The sequence below is a fragment of the Peromyscus eremicus genome, chromosome 20, assembly GCF_949786415.1.
Source record: "Peromyscus eremicus chromosome 20, PerEre_H2_v1, whole genome shotgun sequence".
Taxonomy (NCBI): domain Eukaryota; kingdom Metazoa; phylum Chordata; class Mammalia; order Rodentia; family Cricetidae; genus Peromyscus; species Peromyscus eremicus.
The window spans coordinates 8,335,550-8,361,112 of NC_081436.1; the positions used below are offsets into that span (position 1 = coordinate 8,335,550).

The 25,563-nt window shown below is 41.2% G+C and overlaps 1 protein-coding gene across 2 annotated transcripts in view; it reads left to right on the forward strand.

Annotated features, from left to right (window-relative positions):
- The window catches only part of Nell2 (neural EGFL like 2), a 345,435-nt gene that overhangs the window by 197,193 nt on the left and 122,679 nt on the right, over positions 1-25,563 (forward strand). For both annotated transcript variants that reach the window (XM_059247292.1, XM_059247293.1), the window contains exon 13: positions 6,817-6,945. In XM_059247292.1, the coding sequence (XP_059103275.1) occupies positions 6,817-6,945 (129 nt within the window). The remainder of the gene's footprint in view (positions 1-6,816; positions 6,946-25,563) is intronic.

A 25,563-nucleotide genomic window follows, 5' to 3' on the forward strand; every position in this document is an offset into this window, starting at 1 on the left:
TGTTGGGTGACTTAGAAGCCAGTGTAAGCAGGACCACATTTTATGGAGTGGGAAACCATTGCTGCAGAACAAACGTTCCCCAAACTCAGCACTACAAGATAATATCGTCATTGTAGATTTCGATGTTTGGGTCAGACAGTCAGGTAAACTTGCTGGGTGTGGTTCTACTTCTTCAAATGTTGGCTGATGTCGCTCTGTGCTGTTAGTTGGAAGCTAGGCAGGGCTGACTGTTTCAGGATGGCCTTGTTTTAGGATCTTGGTAGAGATGTCTGAGAAACCAAACATAGTCACAGTGACCTCCCCCACTCTCCACATAGTCTTAGGACATTTCCTCATGTTGTGTTATTCAGGATAGTAGTCACACTTGTTAAATGATGATTTGAGAGTTTGATGGAAGTCTGGAATTGACACAGCATCACTTCTCCCATATTCCAATGGTCAAGGCAGTCAAAAGTCAGCCAAAATTGAAGGGAAGGAGGACTAGACTCCACCACAGACAAGAGGAAGGCACAGAAAATGATGGCATAACTGGCTTTAACTGTCTGTCAACTTGAGACAGCGTCGAGTCACCTTAGAAGCAAGTCTTCATTGACTGAAGCCTTCATTGCCGAGGCTGGATTGGTCTGTGCACATGCCTGTCAGGAATTGTCTTGACTTTTAAATGCTGTAGGAGGTTTCAATCCACTGTGAGTGGCACCATTCTCTGGGTAGGGAGTTCTGGTGTGTTAGGAAGCTAGCTAAACGTGAACCTGAGTGATCAAGCAGCATTCCTCCATGCCTCTACTTCCCTGGCTGTGAGTTAGAGGTCCTGCTGCATGGAATACCAGTGGGCCTGCCTCTGAGTGCTTACCTTTATTTCTTCTCATGACCTCCTTAAGTGATGGACTATGGCCTGGAACTGGAAGCCTGATTAACTCTTTCCTCTGCTGAGTTGGTTTTGGTCAGAGTGTTTTTGTCACAGCAACAGAAACCACACCACAATGGTGACTATCCTTAATCCAATATAAGACTCCAGGGCTGCTCAGAGATTAAGTAAACACACTGGTCAGAGTGGAGTGGGACAGGTGTTGTGTAAGAAGCTGAGGCCTCTGCATGTTAAGAGTCATTCTGCTCATATCCATTTCTGAACATCAATATGTTTTAAAAAGCAAGTGAAGAAATAGAAAATCAGCCACAAGAAATTGTTCCATACTTAAATTGTTCACATAAAAATGTGTTTACATAGAATGATAGAATGTTCCCATGATTCCTCACCTCTGATATTCTGCTGTAACTGATATGAAGTGGGGCACATGATATCTTTCTTTTTAAACATTCATGGTAAGTTAAGTGGCCTAGACTGTGAAGGTCTGGATTAGATAATACTTGAACTGAAAATAAAATTATCAAGTTGCCCCTAATTGCCCCTGTTAGCAATAGGACCTCTAAATTGCTCAACCTGACCTTCAGTTTGTAATCCTCCTGCCTCAGCTTCCCAGGCAGCTGGGATTACAGGTATGCATCACCACATCCAGCTAGACTTGGCCCTTCTTAAAGCATTTATTCCCTTAAGAATTACAGGCTTTTCTGACTTCATAGACTCAGGACAAGTAAAGGAATCCTCCTGCCCACAGCCTTAAACTGGAGTCAGCTCGTTCACATTTCTTTTGACACATTCATTTGTGAGAGAACTGACCTCTGGTTTTCAGCCCCCTGCCTAGTGTTAAGGACACAGTTCACACATGAGTGAACATTCAGGTCAGCAATGGTTAATAAGGTGTCCCTGAGGTCTGGTATGAGACAAAAGTGTTGACCTTTCCCCTGGAGGTTTGGGCAGGGCTAAGTAACCAAAGGAAACATGCCAACACTGTCCCCCAGGCTTTCTGTTTTGGCCACCTCTGACAGCAGCAGACAGGAGGACCTGAGCGGGGAGCCTCTCTCCATTGTTGGGAACCTTTGAAGGACGCGGGCAACGGGCACAAGCAGAGCTTCTGGGATAGAGGAGGAATCCCTAGACACACACCGTGTACGTGGGTTTACGTCGACTCTCCTTCCTGTCACCCTCTTCTTCTTGACGTTCCCATCCTTTGTTTACAAGAGCATTTCCTGCTCACACCTCTTTATTATTAGTGGGGGAGCATCGTGGAAGAGGTGTGGCTTGTTCTCTTTCACTTGTGTGTAGTTCCCACTGTCCACAATATTCAGTAGTTACTGTTGTGTCTTTATCTGTGTACTAGTGATAATATTATTATAGTGATTGTCAACCTTAGCTTCATTGCTGAGCAATGGTATTGACACACTGACCCTATTTGCTGCAGAAGGAGGCCATTGGCATTCGAATTCTATTTGATTGTTCTGCGCCTTGATTATTCTTGAGGAAATATTAGGAAAGTCTATCAGCTTTCAGAATACAACTAACTACTTTAGCATTTGTTAATGGGCATATGATAGACACTGAATTCTGTTGGCTTGGCCAGAGGATGGGCCCTGTGGGCCCCCAAAGCAGATGGTAACCAACTCCAGTGCTGCTTGACTCAGTCCAGACCCAGCTCACTGGCTGGAGGACCTCTGTCTCCTCTGAGGTCTGTTTGGGGGATGGGTGTATTCTCAGGTGACTGGCACGCCTGTGTTCATATTTGCATTGTGATGATACATAGGTAGAAGAAATGGTTTCATATCCTCATGAGATAAGTAAAAATCCCAGATCTGAGCTTCAGTGGCCCTCGTTAGCTAGCCTTAAAGAAATTATTTTGTTTAGACTAGTTCTATGCATTGATTGATAGGGCTTTATCCTGTACAGGGTGAAGTCCATTTTCCTGAAAGTACCCGGGTTAAAAGTCAGGGTGGGTGGTTCCTACAGAACATCACTAGGTCTCTCACTGCTGCAGATATGACAAGTCCATGCCTGATGTCAAACCAGTCACTGTTCAGCACAAAGTTACCGATGCTCTCTCTCCTGACAGGTCGCCAGCTGTAAACTGCTCTTGTCCCCTCTTGTGTCTTCTTTTTACTTCCCCCTCAGTTATGGACAGATGTGTTTTTATGTTACATAGGGAAGTTTATTCTTAGTAGGAGTGCACAGAGCTGTAGCAGGAAGGTTTCTCTGGTCCTGCAGCTGCTTATAAAATAATCATTCAGAGGCTTATATTAATTATGAACTGGGCGGCCTATGGCTCGAGCTTTTTGCTAGCTAGCTCTTATAACTTAACCCATGTCTATTAATCTATAAGTTGCCATGTGGCCAGGGCATTACCGGTCTGCTGGCATCTGCTGCTCCTTGGGTGGCGGCTGGCGTCTCCCCTTACTCTCCTTTCTCCTCTTACTATCTCCCTTGGATTTTCCCACCTGGTTCCATCCTGCCCTGCCATAGGCCAATGCAGCTTTATTTATCAACCAATCAGAGCAACACATATTCACAGAGTACAGAAAGACATCCCACGGCACAGAGCCCCGTGTACATTTGCAAAGATAGAGAGCTTGAGGTTAAAATACGGTGGAAGGAAACAGAAAGGCTGGGCTGCGTTAGATGGGATCTCTTCATCAAGCTGTAGCAGATGCTCAGATCGGTTCTATGATACAGAACTTAGCATGTGTGGTGTTAAGAGTCATGGTACCAGTCCAGCGGCTTTTGTCATCAACACACAGGCTCCAGTGACTTTGCGTAGGAGATTTCACTCGAATCCTACACTTTTATAAGATGGGAATTATCCTAATTTTACGAGTGACAAAATCGAGTGGCTGAGAACCATAGGTTAACTTCCACAGCCTGTGTTTCTGCAGCTTATCATGACGGAGATTAGATTTTGGGTAAAGATGGGTCTGCACCCCAAAAGCCATGCAGACCCAATGGGTATGAAGCAGTGAAGACATAGACAGTGCTGGCAGCTGGGAGTCTGAGTGTCTGCGGGTTAGAACTACCTGCTTCAATTGAATCCAGATCCCCCTACACATTAGTAGATGACACTTTGACCCTGAGAGTTTACTACATAGGTCAGTTGTTCTCAACCTGTGGGTGGCAGCCTCTTTGGTAAACTTGTATTTCCAAAAGTATTTACATTATGACTCATAATAGTAGCTAAATTATAGTCATGGAGTAGCAATGAAAATAATTTTATGGTTGGTGGTCACCACACCATGAGGAGCTGTATTAAAGGGTCGCAGCATTAGGAAGGTTGAGAACCATTGATGTAGGCAGTCAAACATTCAGAGGAGCCAATGAGCATTTTTGTATATGGAAAGAACAAATTTAAATACCTATTGGATATTTTTGATATAATAAATGGAGTTTGACTGGAAATTTAGTTTTGACATCGTGGTGTTAATAAATAACTCAAGCAAGTCTTAACCAAGTCTTAACTTTCATCTAAAAAGGTGAAAATAGGAGCACACTCCTTTCTTCTTGCACTTGGAAAGTTCTTGAGACTGTTAAGCACTTCCTGTGTGTGTGCACACGGCGTTTGATGATTCAATAATGGGTCTCATTGTTCCTGAGGCAGGAGGGAACATGGAATGGATCGTACTAAAAGGGGCATAGCTGACATAAAAGGAGGCATGCTAAGCGTCCTAGATAACATGGAGGATTCTTAAAACTGGGAGAAAAGTTAACAATGTGAAAAGGTGATGATTTTGAAAATCTGTAAAGAAAGCAAAAGAATAAAAACACACCAGAAATAATTCCCACAGTCATAGTCTCCAAAACATATTTGAGACACTGTGGGGAAAATCAGAGATATTTTAGTACTATGCTAGCACTCAATCGCTTAGTTTTCTGTACACCTCCAAGACTGAACCATTTTAACATTACGTTTCTCTCAATTCAGGTTAAAAAATGAAAGTTTTAGTACTTTTTTTTGGCTTATAAATTTTAGTTTGATGATGTCCTGAGCTATTGAGACGGATAGTAAAGATTTTTATATGAAATTGTTTCCCCCAGGCATTGTAAAGAGACAGTGAAATGCATTTTAAGAAATATGATCTTAATTTAGTTACTTAAAAAAGGAAGAAATAAAATGACCCTCAGAGAAAGGTTTAAATTTTTAAATTTAAATTGTGTAAATTTTTCTCTTGAGAATTTTGCTTCCAAATATTTGGTCTTAATCCTGAACAGAAGTTAAATTTCTAAGTGAGTTAAGGGGTATTATTAACTGCATGGTTTTTTTTGTCTTTATATACTTATAATTTTTAAAAATTATTATAAGCATTCACTTACCCACTTGATGTTTTCTAGCCTGTGTTAAAATTTACTGTTTCGGGCGCATTGGTCTTCTTAATATTTATCAAACTGCACCAGGAATAATTCATTATATGTTGTGCATTCAATGTAACACTGCAGTGGTGTGGATAATAGTCCAGGCAGTGAGTGATCAGAGTGTGCCCTGCCCGCTCTGTGGAAGCAGACATCAGCTTCATTACAAATAAGAAGGGCCCATTTAGATTTTCTCAAATGCAAGTCTTTCCTGGCGACATAAGAACAAGTTCCTTCTAAGTCCCTCTTGTCCGTTTATATGTGGAATGAAATTGCAAGTCACCAGACAGTGGGAAGGTCTTTCTCTAAAGCATGCATTAGGCAATTTACAAATTTGTTGAATGGCGCACAATCATGTAATCTCCATTTAAGGCGGATTCTGCCACTCAGCCTTTTCATTTCAGCGTTTTAGATATCGTTGAACAAGGGGTTCCGACACAAGAAAGAAATCCTTAGAAACTGTACAATTGGTGTCACTGTTTATAAAAGTTTCATTTTTCTTTCCTACCCCAAAGACTCTGGGATCTGTGAAAATCCTGTTATTCCTAGAAGTTTCTTCTTCTGAGTGGTTATAATTTGCCATGCACATCTTCAGAGAAAATTAGATTAAAGTCATATAATTCTTATTTTGAACACCATTTAAACAAATCTAAAATGCTAAGCTGTCGTTTTTAATCCCTTAAACATTGTTGGGCACATTTCTCTCTGGCTTCATTAGTGTTAAAGGTAGTGATAATGTTTGCAGCCATCTTACTGTGTTAACATCATTACTGTAACATTCATTTTAAACTCAAAGAATCTTTGTTTCAAATACGTAGAGAGCTATAATAAGACAATTAAGGACTATATAGCATTTATAAAATCAAAAACCACAAGAGATGTGAATTCACTTGAAGTAGAAACTAATTGAGTCAAAGAAACACACAGGACTTCTCTTTGCCATCAGGAAATCACAGCAGCTGGGGGTGCCTGCAGGGGGTCTGCACTGTGGCCTGGCCGCAGTCCGGCATGGAGGGCTCAGGGGCCTTCCCCTCCTGGTTGAGTTATTTGCTCCTGACTGACTCAGGGAGAAGGGGAAGCTTTGTCTTCAGTTGTGTGGCCACTGGCGACCACACACACACATGGTCCTGGGTGAACTCAATGGGTCACAAAACCAAACCAAAGGTCATGAATCTGAGAAAGGGACTGGTGGTGGGCATGGCAGAGATAAAGGAGGGCAGGGAATGTGGGCAATGAGAATGTATAATATGTATGTATGAAACTGTCAAATAATAAACCTAAAAAAAGTCTTTAGAGAACATAGCTTCAAAATGAACAGAAACTTCCTTCCTTCCTTCCTTCCTTTTTTAAAATCCTGGTTTGTTTGCTTTTTTTTTTCTTTGCCTGTTATTTATTTTCTAAAGAGAGAGAGAAAAGGAGGCATGGAGTTGGTTGGAGGGAGAGGTGGGAGGATCTGGGACGGTTTGGGGGGACCGTGATCAGAATAATTGTATGCAAAAAATAATTTTCAGTGAAAAAGAAAAAAATTAAGGGAAACTATGATCACTTTGTCTTGTCATAGATTCATTTGCCGGAACATGTTCTTCTTACAGGTTATGACTTTTGTTCGGAGAAGCATACCTGCATGGAGAACTCTGTCTGCAGGAACCTGAATGACAGGGCCGTGTGCAGCTGCCGAGACGGTTTCAGGGCTCTTCGGGAGGACAATGCCTACTGTGAAGGTAATCCTTACAATGATGTGTAGCTTGGCTGTATAAATTTACTGGGATTACCAAATGGGAAATTTATTAATTTCCCAGGTTGTCAAGTTGACGGGCCCATTAAAAGCAGTGAGTTTAATTTGGAGCATATTAATCAGCTAAAAATAATTATCTTTCAAATTAAAGTTTTTCAGCTATCTGCTAATAAGCTAATATGGCTGTTTCTCAAATTAGAACAATGTCTCCACTGTGAAATTGCCTTCTCTTTTTCATAATTAGATATTCAGGTAGCTTACATATTGACATGATTACCGTGGCTTGCTGTTAGAATTACAGTCAGACTTTTGCAGACACTGTTGTGTAACAAAGGCAATCAATTAAGAGGAAGACAAAGTGTCGACTGCTATTCTTGTCTGCTGCTGTATGTAACCTTGGTGGTTATCCTCGTGCACTAATGTACTTAGTAAATAGATCCAATAGAGAAAACCATTTCTTGAAAAAAATTTGACTAACATCCAAGGTCGTTTGTTATCTCATAGAGACAATGCAAACACAGTGAGCGGGCCACGTAGTTCATTTGGTTCCAGCTGTGCTCCTATAGACCTCCAAAGTCCCAAGACACTGGAATTTACACTACCCTGGGGCGCACATTTAAATCACTTCCATTAACTAGAAGACGAAAGGAGAACACTGCTCAGGTGGCACTGGGTAGTTGAGGACCTGGAGGGTTCCAGTCTTACCCCTGCAGCTGTCAGGCTCACACCGCAGGTCACTGAAGGTAGAAAGAGTGTGTGATGCCAGCTACCTCTGTTTACTCCTGGTTAGCCCTGGGGAAAGCACCTTGTTCCCTTAGCATTGGGCAGAGTTTTCTCTGTAGGAGAATTAGTATTCATTTTAAAGCTGCCTTTGGATGAAGGCTTTTCTCTCGGTGCTCTTATTCAGCTCTAAAGGGACCCTTCCATTTCTGCAGAGTGAAGAGTTAATTCATGGCTCTCCTCCCCCATTTATAATGCAAATTTATTTAAAGTTCCTCATTTTAACAGATCTTAGATAAGAAATGGATTTTTACTTAGTGATTTCTATTCTTACTCAACATAGAGTTGGATTTTCTTAGCAAAATGTGTTTTTATCATAATAGCTGAGTACCCTCATATGTAATGAGCTCTCCTTGTATTATTATTGTGCATATGAACCCATGATACAAATGCATATGTCTTTTTGAACCTTGATCATCTGGTCTTTTTTTTTTTTTTTTAAGCTGATTGCTTTTGTTAACTGTATTCACTTATATAACATATATTCAGTGAGCATTCAGTATGTAGCAAGCACTTCTCTCTGCACTGGGCATAGAAATGGTGAGCAAAATGAGTCAGTTCTCATGTTCAGGGACTCTGCATGCTCGTAGGAGAACAGAGTATGTTGGTAACCATGGAGAAGATAATTGCCAGTGGTTGAAAATCATGAAAAGGAGATGAAGTAGATGAGGTGCTGAAATGACAGGGGATTCATGTAAGTGGAATGTTGGGCCTTCAGGCTGTCCTTCAGGCATGCCCTTCAGTCTGTCCTTCAGGTCTGTCCTTCAGACTGTCCTTCAGGCTGTCCTTCAGGCCTGTTCTTCAGGCCTGTCCTTCAAGCTGTCCTTCAGGTTTGTCCTTTAGGTCTCTTGATGACTTGGAAAGACCTGGGACAGTGCTTTCCAACTAGAAGGAAGAGCGTGTGGAAATGTCTTAAGTAGAAACACACTTGGAATGCTCTAGAAACAAAGATGGTGGTATAATGGTGAAAGCAACATAGGAGATTCAGCTGGAGAGGTAGCTGGGGCCAGCCCATGTGGGTGTTTTTCAAGGACTTCGGGCTGTGCTTTCAAGTAGATATGCTTGTCCTATGTAGGACAGGTGACAAACTGGTGGCAGTGTGGGAGAAGGACTGTGTATTAACAGAGGAAACACAAAAGGGTGTTGGAGCAGTCTGGGTAAAGATGGGAGTGGCCTAAGTTAGAAAAGGCTCAGAGATGATGATGGGGAGAACACATGGTGTGTTTCTTCACCTGCAAGTTTGAGTCACATATACAGCTGTTTCCATCTTAAATGTATCATGCCAAAAAGGTTTTCTAGCCTTATCTTCTTGGTCATTTGAAGATGACATCCTCAAAACTTAATGATGGAAAGGTGTGGTAGAGATCTTGAAATTTTTATACATGAGGGCTCCTAATCCTTTTCTACTTCTGGCTATTCACACAGTGTTGGTCTAGTTAGGGAAATATTCTTTTGTTGTTATTTTGAGGCATGGTCTCATGTATCTCCCATTTGGCCTTGAACTCCCTATATAGCCGAGGAGGACCTTGAACTTCTGGTACTATATGCTACATCCAACCAAAAACTCTGAGTTTACAGGTACAGTCTGGTTTATGCAGTACTGGGAATCAAACCCAGGACCACTGTAAACAAGCATGGTACCAACAGAGCTAGTGTGTGTATGTGTGTGTGTGTGTGTGTGTGTGTGTGTGTGTGTGTGACATGCTTGTATGCACATACATGCCAGTGCGCATGTGGAGGTCAGAGAACAACTTGCAGGAGTTGGTTCTCTCCTTCCACCTCCTGGATCCTGACAACAAGGGCCTTACTGCCTGAGCCATCTTGCCAGCCTTCATTGACAATATTCTTACCAAATTTGGTTTTCTGTTTTTATTCTAGCAGTGTTGCTAAATTGTTCGTTGTTTTGACTTTTTAGAGGCTATACGTATTTTAAATTTTGATGCAGTGTTATGTAATACTTATCAGCCCCTGTTTTTCTAGAATTTTGGCCCTAAAAAAATAGATTTTGCATTAAAAGTAAGTAAATGATAGTTTGTAAGTGACATACATTTTATTTCCTAAATCTGTGAGGTTGTTTCAGTGCTACAGCTATAATTGAGGTTATTGATTTTGACTACAGTGTGCCTTTTCAGCACTACTACAGCATCAGTAAGTGTTGGAACTAATTTATTCAGCTCACACACATTTATTGAATGCCTCTGTCATACAAGGTTAGTGCTGAATGTGAAGTCATATGTAGAGATACACATGGCTGATACACTCTCAGGCAAAGAAGACAATAAATCTATTATTAAATAACATTTTACTGAAATGTGGCAAGCACCTTGAAAGAGAAACAGATTACTAGGAGTCTGGTCTAGATACGTGTTGGGATTAGGAAAATTTGGTTTTCAGAGTTCAATTCTGAAATCTGAAGGCTGAGTGAGGCCAGCTAGCCTTAAAAGGAAGGATGGAAAAGAAGGGGTCTCCTATTTGGAAGAGCCAGACTTCTTGGCAGAAAGAGACACTTTAGGAGATAAAGGACAGCCCCAGTGACAGGCAGAGTCTTGGAAGTCAAAGGTTGCCATATTCATCTACTTTTCTCATCAACGTGACAGTGATGCCTGGCACTAGCTATTTAAAGCTGGGGTAGGGAGGTTTCACAGTCCTCCCTGCAGAGGAGAACTGAGTGACAGGAGAAGTTCAGTGTTGGCCAGCAGGAGTGTGGAGCAGCTGCTACATGGTGTAGGCAGTCAGGAAGCAGAGGCAGGACAAGAAGCAGGCTGGTTAGGAACCTTCAGCTCCCCTCCTATAGGTGACCTGCTTCCTGTATCTAGGCTCCCCATCCCAAAGGTTCTACAACCTCCCCAAACCGAGACAGTTGCCGAAGACCAAGTGTTTCAACATCTGTGCTTGTGAGAGACAGTTCATATTCTAACCATAACAGGTTTCATTGAGGCACAGAGGTCATGACCACCTGGTTGTTTTAAGTAACTCACTTCAGTTGTGAGGCATATTTGGGGGAGATAGCATGCTGGGAAAGTAGCAATGATAAAATGGTAATGGAGGAGTAGATACACATAAGAACATCTATGAAGTAAAACTACCTGGTTCTGATGGTTCACTGGTGATAGCAGATGGTGAAGAGCGGCACGGAAGTCGTCTGCTTTCTAGTCGAGAAATAGATGAATGTCTGTCTGTGTAGCTCACTTGAGGGAGAGGTTTGGAAAATTGTCTTGGATTCGTTCTGTTTATGGCATATTTGTTTAAATGTGTGTGGATGTGGCCATTCAGTTAAGGCTAGACATACAATTTGAGATTCTGAAGTATATAAATGACTCTTGATCCAATAGAAGGAATTACTTAGAGAATTTTGAGGAATATTTGAGCATTTTCTTGAAAAAAAAATAAATGAAAGGAATGTCATGGATAAAATGTGGGAGGAAAGAGGAGAGCAGGCAGTATTACAGAACCCAAAAGAAATGTGTTCCAAATGAATGTTGGATGCTTCTTGGTACACTTTCTATGGCTACAGCAAAATACCCAATACCAGTTACTTTACAAACAACAGAGGTGTATTTGCCTTGCATTCCTGGGATCGTGAAGTACCTGGAGCATGGCACTGATATCTGCTCACACTCAGTGAAGGTCTTTCTCCTTCATGATATGGCCAAGGGTGTCACATGGTGAGACAGAGCGCACATGCTCACTCCATTCCTCTCTTGATAAAGCCACTACTGGAACTCCTCATGACTTCTCAAGGCCTCACCACCTAGCATCATCAACATGTGAGTTTAGAGCATGAATTTTCAACATGTCAACTTCCTGGCAGATTGCTATGAGCTGCAGAAATATGAAGTAGGAATTCAGCCGACTATGGCAAAGGCTATTACCCAAAGAAGTTAAGAAGTCTTCCAGAGGATAAAGCCAAGACTCAAGGAGTCTTGGTGATAATCGGCTTTTGAATGTATTAGCCCTTTCCTGCAGTGAATTTTTTTGTGTGCTATTGTAGCTTTCCTATTTGATTCTTTCCCCAAGAACTTCTAACAGTGTGGTTGAATCATTCATTGAGCACAATTTTCCCCTCTATAATTTGGGGTATTTGGGTAACATCCCCCAACTGTATGCCTTTCTGTAATCATTGTCATTAGCAAACATCCAGCCAGGACCATCTACAGATGAAAGTATTTGTCTGAGATACCTTCCAGACCTCCTAGAACAGACTGCAGATAGATAAGCATTTAGACTATCTGTTAGTTCCTGAGAGAAGGTAAAAATTTACACTGAGACAACCGCCCAGGCCAGATGGATGTGCTCACTAAGCTTACCCCTTCTTTCTCCTAGTCTATCTCCAGTTGTAGATCTCCCTTTAACAATTAACTCAGATGCAGGCTACCTAGCTACAGTTGCCCTGCCCTGCCAGTAAATGGTGCAGCTTGGGCAGATTTTGGCGCCAAAGGAAAAAAAGGCAGTTTTATTTTCACTTGTGACTCAGTGACTTATAGAATCCCAACATTTTACCTAACCACTTCTAAGAATATAGTTTGAGTGCATAAATTAACCTTTTTCAATCTATTAACTGAATTTAACCCTCGGTTGATTCATTCCCCATTAGTCACTTCAATTTTGGGTTGGTAAGGATAGCTGACAATTACTGTTCTTTGTGTGGATCTTATCACCCCTCCTTTTGACTCTGAAAGAATTCAAGCCTGGTGACTTTGCCTTGGCCAGAGTATTGCTGATTGTATGGGTGTATAACTGTAAACCTCAGAGACTTAAGAGAGAATTAAGATGGAAAGAACTAGATGGGGAAAAATTAGATGGAGAAGAACTAGATGGGAGAATTAATATAAAACTTAGAACAGCAGAAAAATGTAGAAAATCAGGCAAGAAAGGAGCTAAGTATGAGAGCAGAAAAGAAACTGTAGAGAGAGAACTGACTTAGAAGAATAAAGTGAATGGACTAAAGAATTTCATATACGTAGATTCATTCAACATCCCTCAGATTAATTTGCCACTGGTAGTGTCTCTCTTGGAAATCTGGGAAAAGACTCTAATAGGCTGGACCCCAATAGTCTTTGTTAATAGATACAGTCAAGGTGCATCAGCTCCAGAGATATCAAGACAAGTTCAGAAAGCCTGAAAGGCTTCCTTGGTGTTGAAACTGACAGATGAGACTGGAGATGTGCGCATCCCTGATTTTGTGGCAGAGTTGATGGTAGAGCCAGGTTTTAGCTCTGAAGAGTGTGTCACAGAAGACATGGGTCTCAGGAGGAGAGAAGGAAAAGGAGGAGATGTAAGGGAATTTGCTTCCAACCTTTGCTCTTGTCCTGTTAAATTACTTCCCTCCTTTTATTTCAGTAAGTTTTACAGTATTTATTGGGGGCTTCTACTGCTGTAATAAAAAACACCATGACCAAAAGCAACTTGGAAAGACAAGGATTTATTTAGCTTGCATATCTCAGGTCGCAGTCCATTGACAGAGGCCAAGGCAGTAACCTGGAGTCAGGAACTGAAACGGAGAAGAGAGACTGTGGAGGAACTCTGCTTATGTCTTGCCCTCCATGGCTTGCTCTGCGTGTTTCCTTATACAACTCAGGGCTGTCAGCCCAGAAACCACCCCCCAGTGGGCTGATCCTGCCCATATCAATCATGAATCAAGAGAATGCCATACAGACTTGCCTACAGATTAATATGATAGAGGCATTTTCTCAACTGAGGTTCCTTTACCCAGAGAAGTGTAGCAGATGTCAAGTTGACAAACAACAATGAAACCACATGGGACATTCCACTAATAGGATGAAATTAGCATTTTATGACCTCACAGCTTGTCCAGCTTTTAGATATAAAAGGACTAAAATATTTAAAAATATGTTGGTAGTTTATTCTCTTTTGAACTCTACAGTCACCACATTTCCCCCTTTTGAAATTATATATTTATCTCTACCCAGTCCCTGTTGCTTATCTCCTGTGAGTTCTTCATATGATTTTAAGTACTTAACCTCCCATTTCATCTCTTAGCAGTTCACATATGATCTCTAAAAGTCATCCAAAATTCAGTTTTAGAATAGTTCTCAGCTGCCTGTCAGTTTTCATTCTCAACTGGAAATAGTTGAGCCTCACGATGCTTTGATACGGTCTTCTTTCACCTGTGATGGTCATGTTGGAGTTCTGGGTCCATGTCTCCAGAACTCATCCAGTAAGCGTCTCTTCAGTGCTGTAGGTCCTGGAAATTATAGCCACATCTGTCCATGTGGATTATAATGAAGAAGCTATTCCTTGACTCCTACACTTAGAGTCACTTGCACTTTGTATTCCAATCCTCTGATAATGATATGCTAATGTAACTATGTTAATTTTTTTTTAATTTCAAAGAAGAAATAAACATACAACTCTACAGTAAAACAGCTCCTTGGAATTAGAGAGATGATGCATTAGGTCCATGTGACCTCTCTTTCTCGTCTTCTATCTTTTCTTTCTCTCAATTCATTCCTTCCCTACTTTCTTTGTCCCCCCTTCCTCCCTTCTCTCCTCCTTCCATCTCTCCCTTCCTCCCCCTCCCTTCCTTTCTCCTTCCTCTCTTCCTTCCCCATCCCCTTCTTTCTCCTCCCTTTATCCCCTGTTTCTCTGTTGCTTGCCATCTCACAGCTGACTCTCTTAGTCATGAGTTCCTGACTTAGGCAATATCAGCATATAATTAACTGTGGATGTAGGGGCAACTGAGTTGATTTCTCTAAGAATAAACAGAGTGAGGGCCCCAAAGAGTTGCTCTATAGGAAAGAAAATACAGAATGAGCAGAATTCTTTGATTGCAAAGGAAGCCTGAGAGTCCTTACTGGAACTAATGAGAGGCCTGCTAATACAGGAGGGATGAATGGCCCAGAGAACTGAAGCCCTATGGGATTAATTAGGGACTCCTAACAGATATGGCAGCTTTCAAAGCTGTAGCTAATGATGCACTCTCTGTGCTATGTTAGTATAATGTTTCCTTTAAAAAAAAAGTTCAAGGATGCTGTGCAGTCTAGATTTTACATCTAAACAGAAGCAGTGTGATTTCTTCTGACGGATTTACTAGTGAGGCTATGGAAGTGGACATGGCCCAGGGTCTGAAGCTGGTAAACTAAGGGCTCAGGGAAGCTACCAATACTGCACTTGTAATCCGAGTTCAAAGCCAGAGAATGCAAAGGGTTTGTTTTAGAACCATCTCTCCAAGGACAGGAGACAGACGAGAGAGCATCCCTTTGCTTAGCCTTCATCGGACTGGAGGAGGACTGCCAATATGAGTGAGGGAAGACAGGGCTACTAAGTCAATGCATTCCAAGAATCTTTATCTGAGGGTCAAAAGGATATTAGGTCAAACACAGAAGTGGGCAATGAGCGACTAATGAGGGCAATACACTAGCCCATGTGGCCCCGGATCTACAGTATTCCAAAAGTCTACACAGTCCACAGACAGCCTTGTAGAACTTTTAACATAGGCTTGTCTTCTTCTAGGAAATTGAGTTCAGTGTGGAAGTTCTGAAAATAACTAAACCTGAACTTCTCAGCAGCTTTTCTTTCTTTTCGTTTTTCTTTTAAAGATTTATTTATTATGTATAACAGATGTATGACTGCAGGCCCGAAGAGGGCACCAGAACTCATTACAGATGGTTGTGAGCCACCATGTGGTTGCTGGGAATTGAACTCAGGACCTCTGGAAGAGCAGTCAGTGCTCTTAACCTCTGAGCCATCTCTCCAGCCCCCAGCAGCTTTTCTTGACTTGTTCTTTATTTACTTCCTATCACAGGCAGTTTTCTCTGTCAAAAGCAGTTTCCATTCATTCATAAACTTGACCACTATTAACAAATTAATATCTGAAGAAAGAAAGGATTTTTTGTTTGTAATTTTAAATTTAGAGCACACAGCTCTCCTCTAAAAGAAATGAAAACATTTGTATTTTAAACTCAAACCTGCTAAGGAAAAGATTTTCTGAATTTCTCTTATGCATGGTTTCTCTAAGCCAGTAGAAGAGGCATGAATCAAATATTGTTTGAACCAGTGTGCCATAGTATGACTCTCCAGGTAGGCAATATCTAACCCCATGCATGCACTGCTCACTAAATATGCAGATTTCATCTTATCGGAGTTCATGTTTGCTCCAGATACTACACATAGAGAAGAAATGAGGACTTCAGTTATCAATAGTGATTAACTGTTACATAGAGCACCTTGTTCTTTCTGTGGTGGGCTTACAAGCTCTTGGGAATTTGCTTTATGGTTGGCTTATCTCATTGAGCTTAATATAGAGAAGTTTTGTAACTTTTAAGAGTATAGTATGTGCTAGGTGTTAGATTATTCAATTGCAGCTCTAGAGCCATGGGAGGCACAAAGAAAGAAAAGGCTTGGTGGGACCTTATGCTGGACCACGTTTATTCACAGCAAGGGAGCATCTTTGTCACCCATGTGTAAAAACTGCCAAAATGTCTAAAGAGGAAAAGGGGGTACAGCCCCTTAGAAGGGCGGAAATGACTTCTGTAGTCCACAAGGAAAGCTGGGAAATGTAGTCTTTCATTAGGGAACTATCAGTATGCCTGTTAGTGATACAGTCATGAAAGCACTACTAATGTTCTGTTTCATGGAGGCAATTTTCCAGCAAAGCTAACATTTAAATCATATATTTACATCTGCTGTTGAAATGAGAATTGTAAAAGTTGGTTTTGTGCCACGTTACAAAGTACTCCTGTTTTTATATTCCTGGCAGCCTTGTTGAAAAAACAAACTTTGGTACTAGGTAGTCAATACAGGGTCCAAGGACCAGCAATGTAAGGCATCACCTGGGGCTCATTAGAAATGTAGGGTGCAATACTTTCTCTCTAACTCCTAAATCAAAATCTGCATAGTAACAAGATCTCTAGGTAATTTCTCCACACACACAAAAATTGAAAAACATTGCTTTAAAGCATGGGATACATTGATTTATCACCTTAACAAATAAATAGCTCTCCAGCACTTTCCAGCCATATGCTAAATTGAAGAGGACTTCAGCGTTCACACTTGTTATTCTCATCAGCATCACTAACTATACAGTTTGGTTTCTAACCTTGATTCCTAAGAGTGGGGTTCAAACTGTCTGGGAATCTCTGCTTACCTTGTTAACAGAGGCATGTTCCTGGACACAGCCTTGATTCACCTTAAAATAGGGTTAGCCGTGAGGCTCAGCATTTTTACAGGTCTCTCAAATGATCCTTATGCAAATTAAAATTTGAAAAATGGCTATTCTGGGTGAGTTCTGTATCTATATCCTTCTAAGGATAGGTATTGAAAAAAAGTCATCATTTTGAGTCTTCAATTAATTTGCTCTGCCTAGGAAGATGTATTACTTAACTTACATATCAGAGTGATTTCATTTTAAACCGGGCCTTTTACTTGAACTATTAACATTTTGGTCTGGAAAATTCTTTGAGGTAGGTTTGCTCTGTGATGGTGGGGTGTTTAGCAGCAGATCTGGTCTCTAGCCTCTGGAAATCAGTAGCTCCTCTGGTGGCCTGCATTCCCTTTTGTGATATCCAGAAATGTCTCCAGACTTCACCCATTTCCCTGAAGGGCTAAAGTTCCATCACTTGAGAGTCATTAAATTGTGTACAGAAAAAGAATGTGGCTTTATTTTATTCTGATTGCCACCCCCAGTGTCTGTTTTCATTACTTGATTTCCCTGAGGGATTTTGGTTCTATGCAAAGGTGAAGGAAGGCTTCTGTATGAGCACATAAGGGCTGCGGGGGCTCTTGGGGCTACACTGAATGCTCTATGATGGGGAATCACAATATAGTGATGGGGAAAATGGAAAACACACAAAAGAGAAGGTCTGAACTAGAACACAAATATGAAAGAGAGCATGTGGTATTTGTCTTACTGGATCTGAGTTACCTCCCTCTGTGTGATTTTTTTCAACTCTACTCATTTCATAATTTCTTTATAGCTGAGGAATATATCAGAAGAAATTGGAGTATTTAGTAGATAAATGAACATAACATGTTTCTGCAGATAAAATTATCATCTCACAGACTTATTCTTACTTCTGCTAGTAACGAGCTTGTGAAGGGCACTTGGGCTATCTCGTCCTGTTTGTCTATTAGTAAAGAGGATTTGTTTCATGAGGTTGTTAGAGAAGAAAGTTCACTATAACTAATTTTTAAAACAATACCTTCCAGTAAAATAAGTTCATTAAAGCATGTCATTGGACTTACATTTTCATATATACTTATTAAGTCTAATGTCAGTGAAATTATGCAACAGTTTATTTGGGGAATTAAAATGTTATATCACTAGTGGGAAGTTGAGAAAACATTCTTCTTAGAGTTTAGATGATAATATTGTCTTAAAGTTGAAGCCAGTTTTACTAAGATCTTTAGGTATTTCAGTAACTTACTACAGATTGTTTCTATAGCCACATTACTATGCCAAACTTCCTTTTGGTCTAAATAATATTTTAACTAGCTATTAATTATAGAGTATATATAATTTGTTCATTTTGTGAATTCTATAACAAATCTTTAAATGTAACTTCAGGGATTCATTTTTGCAAATGTGTGTGCATATGTAAAGCAATAGCAAGTTAAAATACTTGATAATTACCTATGTATATTTTTATTTATTAAAATCAGAGAGAAAAAGTCTGGCTAGAATTTAGCAATTCATTTTAAACAAATCAGTTGCAGGTGTATTATATAAAGAGTCATTCATTGTTTTTTTTTTTTATTTCATTATAGAAATGCAAATTACTAGAGGAAAAAAAGCTGCTTCCCAGAATAGAATCCATTTGAAGTGACATGTAAGGCACATATGACTAATAATTTGAAAAATTAACTTATAGAAAAAGACTTTTTGCGGTGCTATTAAGTTGAAGATCGAGTATGCAGAGAGATTAAATTATAAATGCCAGCTTTATCTTTCCTTCAAAGAAACCCAGGTCACATGTCCTTCGTCCATTTTTTTTTTTTAATGTGCTTGAGGCTAATTAACAATTGGTGGCTGGAAATGTAATATTCCTTTTACAATTCTCTTCCTTTCTTTATTCATCAGTTTTCAAAAGGAATCAAATATAACATAGTATGACTACTATGTTCTTCAGGACATCTGTTAATAAAAAAGGGTTGAGGATGAGGATGAGGGTCGGTGCTGGGGCATGGCCAGTGACAGGAAAATGACGAGCCTCCAAATGGGTACAGGCTGCACAAATAAATGGAAGCAATAGTCCCGAGGCTGGAGTGGGAGTTCCTGTGAGGTGACATGGGACAAGATGGTTGATGTGTCATATTAGTGTCAGTGTGAGCTTCAGTGTTTATGTAACAAATAGAACTAGGAACAAGTTTTGAGCGACAGGAACTGGATCCAGGGAAGCAGATATAAATGAAATGGATGCTGCAGAGAAGAACAAGAGATCTGAGTTGTGTGACAGAGAGGGCACAGGCTTGATTAGGCCGATAACTATTCCTAGTGAAGGAGTCCTTGTGTTTTGATGCGGGGACAGTTGGGAGACTGGTACAGCCTGTAATGAGCACGAAGTGCTGCTGAGTAGACAAGGGCATGATGAGTCTAAATTCTATCCCTTATTCATTGGTGTGATATAAAAATAGACCTCTGGTATTTTAATAATACATAAGAATATATTCATTTTTCCTCTAAATACAAAAACCATCTTAATTTTGTAATAACTACACTCCAAATAATTGCCCTTTTCTATGGAGGATGGGCTCCGAATGAAAGTATGTGTTTAAATTAAAGAAAGTACGTGTTCATACCTCAGACAGAAATGCGGTAAAATGGGAACACAGCTCAATTGCTACCTATGCATACTGATTTGTTGGGCAGCTGTAATTCCCAAATGACATTAAAATTTGATTAAATTGCCAAATTTAGCAATGCTGCTTAGTCAATGATTTATGTCTAAATAAGCTAGTGGGAATTAGAGTGTCTCCATATTGTTCAAGAAAAGTACTAATCTAATGTTTTCATTAACTTAATTATTCCAAATATATAGTAATTTTGATGTTGTTAGGACTGAAATCCTTGTTTTATGGCAAACAAATATGTATTTGTTAAATCAGTTTTTAGTATTTAAAGATATGCCTTCTTGGAAAGTGTGCTCTTGAACTTGATGAATTTTTAAATTCAGCATAACAAGGCAATGATTCAGACGAGCCCTTCTGTCCCTTAATTTCAAGCAAGTTGGATTCAGTCAAGGCAGCAACTAATCAGTCACAAATTAGTACACATGGAAAATGCAGGAGTGGAAACAGATGGGATCCCCATGGCATAGAGGTCAGGGAAGTGACTATGAGGGGGTGGACTTCCTGTGAGCCTGGCAGTGTGAATCCAGCTTAAACCCGCAGAGAACAGCTAAGAGAAAGGAACAAGTGGGGTGTGCTTTGGAGGTCTCTGCAACAGGAGGTCTTGTCCAGGAGTTCGTGGACTGAACTTGAAGAAAGGACCAGACTGTGGAGGAACCATGGGTGATTCCATTCCAGATTTGCCTCACTAACTTAGAAATGACATTTGAGGAACTTCTTAACGTGACTGGGATTCCTTAGCTGTGAAAGTAGAGCTGTCTGTTGCCTCCAGGTCACAAGGTTCCTGTGAGGGTTAACATTTAATGAATACATCGTTCAGCAGCAACAACAACAACAAAACAAATCTCAGTTGTGGTCCACACACTTTGATACTCACCCTGGCTGGTTCTGCCCTAAGCTTGGTAATGGTATTGTACATCCCATCTCGGTTTACTTCCTGTCCCACAAAGGTTATTTCAAACCTTCACCATCCCCCAGGGACAGTCCTTTCATTCTCTTACTCTCAGTGGATAGCTTCGCCATCAATGAAACAAACAGATAATGCCTCCCTCAGTCTCCTGCTTCTATTTCCGGCATCCATATACTTGACTCGCACCCTTTCTTTCTTCTTCCTAGTTTTAGTTGAATGGAAACCCCTTTGGACCCGCCTGAGAACCACACCTCATCCCATCCAGTATTGATACAACCACTGGCCCCTCAAACTCAGCTTCCTGCTTCTCCCTGTCCTTCCCACCGGCATTTCAACGTACTTGGTTCCCTCTTTATTCCATGGTCCATCCGGCTTTCATACCTTTACTTTCCCGTGCCCTTCTTGCCTACATTTTCTTCAATTTGTGAACTCTTCCACTATCTCTGTTTCTTTATGCTAGACATTCTCCTTTCTTTACTTCAGTCTAGATTTGGTTATCCCATAAACCCCACAAACCAGTCTTGCCAGGGCCCCCAGTAGCTTCGGTATTGTTAGACCAGATACCTGTTATCCAATAACTTGCTTGGACTCTGGGTAGTATTTAATTTTATTGGCCACTCCTTCCTTCAAACACTTATTTGTTTTGTCTTTATGATACCACTTCCTATGGATCTGAGTTCTGAGTTGCAAATAATATAATCCACAGTTTAAGTGGGAAAGGAATATGTTGAAGAATATTAGGCAGCTTCTAATATGTGAGAGAGTGATCTTAAATGATGATCAGGCAAGACAGCACATATCTTGATTGGGTACAAGTTCCTTTATGTATCCCACAGAAATTGTCTCCTATTCCATGGTGACGTCCAGAATGGACCCAGAGGCTGACGCTACCTACTGATATGTTGACTGTCTTCTCCACCATCCTTACTAGACTAGTTTACAGGTCTTTTTTGGTTGTGTAGTTGTCTTTTGAATTAAAATTTTATATATGTATCCCTGGCTAGTAGCTCAAAGTCATATGCCTTGTGCTGATTATGTTTGTCCAAACATGACACAAGCTAGTGAGCATGGTCTAGGAAGAGAGAACACTGGTTGAGAAAATACCTCCATCTGAGTGGTCTCTAGGCAAGTCTGTGAGGTATTTTCTTGATTGGTGATTGATATGGGAGGGCCCATCCCATTGTGGGGAGCTCCATCCCTGAGCAGGTGGTCCCAGCAGGTATAGGAATAGTAGTTGAATGTGATCCTGGAACAAGCCCATAAGCAGCGCTCCATGGCCTCTGTTTCAGTTCCTGCCCCCTGGTTTCTGCCTTGACTTCTTGCTTGCATTCCCTTCATAATGGCCTGTGAGGTATAAGCAGGAATAAGCCCATTATACCTTGAGTAGCATTTGGTTATGTGTTTATAGCAATGAAAAGCCTGGCTGAGACAAGCCTATTCACCATTTTCTGAGGACACTGAAATTTTGCGTTGTGACTTTGGGAGAAAGGCATTTGCAGGTATAGAAAGTGTTCAGAAGGTGGTGGTGCTGGCCGCGTCTGGCTACAGCAGTTTTCCTGTTGACTCTGCCTGAACCCCACCAGTCTCTACTTTTTCTTTCCTAGGTTGGGTTTTTCAGAGTTCCCTCAGAGCTTTTCCTTCTCATTCATGCCTTCTTCCTAGTGATGTTTCCCAAGACAGGCTTTTAATTACTGCTGTAAAGCCTGCGATGCCCAAAGGTTGAGCTCTAGCTCAGTTCTCCCTCTTGTGTGGATCCACATTCTCATTGGACATTCTGCCTGGATGTGTTATAAGCACCTCAAATCCAGCAATCTAAAGCCGTGCTCTCTGTGATGTATTTCTCCAGTTCTTTCCCAATCTAGATGCTCTCAGTTATGAGCTGAGGAAGGAAGTCTTCATCCCTGAGAGCTTCTCTGCCTCACGTACAGGCAGCCAGTCAGTTCCAGAGTGCAAGAAATTTTTACATCCAATGTATTATTTTTTTTTAATCTGCCAAGTTCCCTCCACTTTATGGGCAGTTGAAGACAGGAACTGAACCCACTAAGTAGACCTCCTCCTAACTTCATGTTTGAAGTTTGATCTATCCTCTGCTCTGTGACTAAAAAGATCTTGATAAGCAATTCATATCACACACACACACACACACACACACACACACACGCGCGCGCGCGCGCGCGCGCGCGCACATGTGTAGGCTTATATAAGCACTGACAATACCTTGAAGGCTGCACAAGAAATTGATAACAGTAGTTATGTTAAGGCTTAGAACTGGGAAACCAAGTGTCTGAGGGTCAGATTTACCCTCATGTGCCATGCATTAGACCTTTCATATTTCATAGCATGTGTATATAACATGTTCATGTCATTAATGAAATTTCTTAAATGATCCCCAATGAAGGATAGCATTGGACTTTCATAGACTGTACAGGATCTTGGCACAACAGCACATGTTTATTCCATGGGCCATGGTGAATGCCCATCAGCTTCGTCCAGACCCCGGTGGTGCAGAGCTCCCTGCTGCAGAAGCTCTATGCTTTCCCCTTTCCCCTGGCTCATTGCACTTCTCCATCAGTCCTCTGCACAGCAGTCACTTCCCCTGTCTGCAAGGCTACCCTTACCAAAGGCATTGTGGTTTACTGTTACATGTGTCCTTTATCAGAAAGACCCAATCAGTTAGTACTTCAGAGGTAGAGGGTTGTCTTGAAATCTCAGTGGATAAACTACTGGTGACAGTGAGCCCCAGCTTGTGACTATCCTTTCTTTTAACTTCCTCCATAAGGAGGATTTTATAATTCTTTCTTATTCTTCCCTCAAATTTCACTATTCTCTCTCTTTCACATCTCAAGCCCAAGAATAATATGTTCAATTAAAAAGAACAAGAAAGCTAATACAATGCCAGATTTTTTTTCATTCTTGTGGAATGTACCATAAAATTTATAATGAGTAGATGGCTGTAAAAAATGAGTAAAGCCAATCTGTTAACCCCTGTTTTGAGGTCATTCATGAAGTCTTGTATGTTGCAGGAATATGTTTTAATCACAGTCAGGTGGATATGGTTGTTAAAGAATTTTCTTGGTAATAGCCTCATTGATGCCATTGATTTCACAACCTGTAATGCTGGCCGTTCCCTTCCAGGCAGCCTGTTTGTAAGTGGCACTTTGTTCTGTTCTGATTTTCTACTGAATAGCTTACTTAGACTTGCAAATTTTAAATTTTTAAAAACACTCTTGTCTCTCCAAATGTTGTGCTCAAATCTTATACCAGACTCGGGTTCCTTAGAACTTAGTCTGTTTCTGGTTTGTGAATTATGTTGAGGATCCCTTTCTAGATTTGTCTGGTTGGTATTTCATAGCTGCTGAGCCCCGGCGTAGCAATAACCTATGCTGGGCTGTGGAGTCTCAGAACTGAACTGCAGGACCTCGAGACTGTATTAGCTAAGCAAGAAGCCCTAGGTGCTCCCTAAAATGCTCACATGATGCTTTTGCAAGACGAAGTCGAGATTAAATGCTTTCATTCTAGAAATGCAGCATAATTTAGAGAAAGAGCAGAGTTCCCTGCATTCCAGGGAAAAGGCAGGGTGGTGGAGAACTGGGGTGGGGGATGGGAGGGGATGGGAGTGAGAGAAGGTGGGGGATGGGGGCAAGTGGAGGTGGGAGGATGTGGGGGGTGGGAGGAGGTAGGAGTGGGAGGAGGTGGAGGTAGAAGTGATGCTTAAGTGCTCACTGCCTCCAGGTTTAGTCCAGAAACAAGTCCTCAGGCCAGAAAGAACACTCACTTTGGACCTTAATCCAGAAATGCTATTTCTGTGTCTCCCAGGCTTCAACTTCTTAAAACTTCTGCAGATGGGATTTTCCCCAAACCGCAGACATGATCCCATGGCCTGTCCTTTCAACCCTTTTTATTTCACAAAGAATAAAGGCGAATTCTTCCCTGTGGCTCACAGGCACTTGAGATCTGAGCCTTGCTCCTCTTTGTCTCGAGTATCCCTTGCTTGTCTCTTTGATCATTAATTGCTCCAGTTAAGTGATGTGATTTATGAAGTTCATCTCAGCCAGACAACTCCATATTTCTGAATAATTGCAGATTTAGTATCAGCTTTCAGATGGAAAGGAGGAATTTATAAATTCCTTGTTTTTAAAATAGGCTAGCTTAAGGTTCCCAGGCCCAAGAGAAAGTCTCCAAATATAAGAAACAGGGCTTCCTTCTGCATTTTAGTTCGATGGACTATGATTCCTGTTTTACAAAACTGCAGAGAAGCAGAAGACACTTTAACCGTATGGGCCACTTTCTCTCAGATCTAAAACCCTGAAAAATGGGTGCTGACTTGAAAGTCAACCTGTGATGGTGAAATTAAGGCCTGGAGAGATGAGCTGGCTGCTGTGCTGGCAATGGATGCCATTCCAGGCTCCCCCCTCAACTGAGAGTCAATCCTCCTGCAAGACTGACATATGAGTGTGTATGTCCCTTCCACAGAAAGCCACATCCCCAGGAATAGCTAGCTGGACCTGTTCTAGGAACAAAGTGGGGTCACTGGCAAGTGGAGCCTAAGGTCAGACCAGAACGTATGGCAATCTTTCCCCTTTGACCTCTCAGGGGAAAAGCCGTGGAGAGATTTATTGACTCATCCAACCCATGTACAGCTGGGGCCAGCCAATGTCCTGGCTAAGTTCTGTGTCCTCAAGTCTTATATCCCACTGCAAATGGACAGGAGATGTCTCATCGTGCAGCATATACTTGAAGATGCTGTTCAAACTGGAGAGACTGAGCTGGGAGGGTCGCTTTAAAGTTTGCAGCCACTTAAATCTAAGATTTTCATTAGATCGTTAAGAAAAAAAAATCATAAATTTCTCCTCACTCCCGTAGATATTTCGCACACCTTCATCATACGCTCCATGCCATAACAACATTTCCGTTTATTTCCCACATTGCAGTCTCCTGCTGCCTCTCCTCTCTGCCCCGATTTTCATTCTACAGTGCCTAGCTCGGCTTTAGACACTACAGCCAGCGTTTCCACAGAAGCCCTTCCAACGTTATAGAAATCTTTCACTTGAAGCCAACCTCCCCTCAAAACCCACTTCAAGCCTGGCCCGACCCTTAACTTTTCTTTGA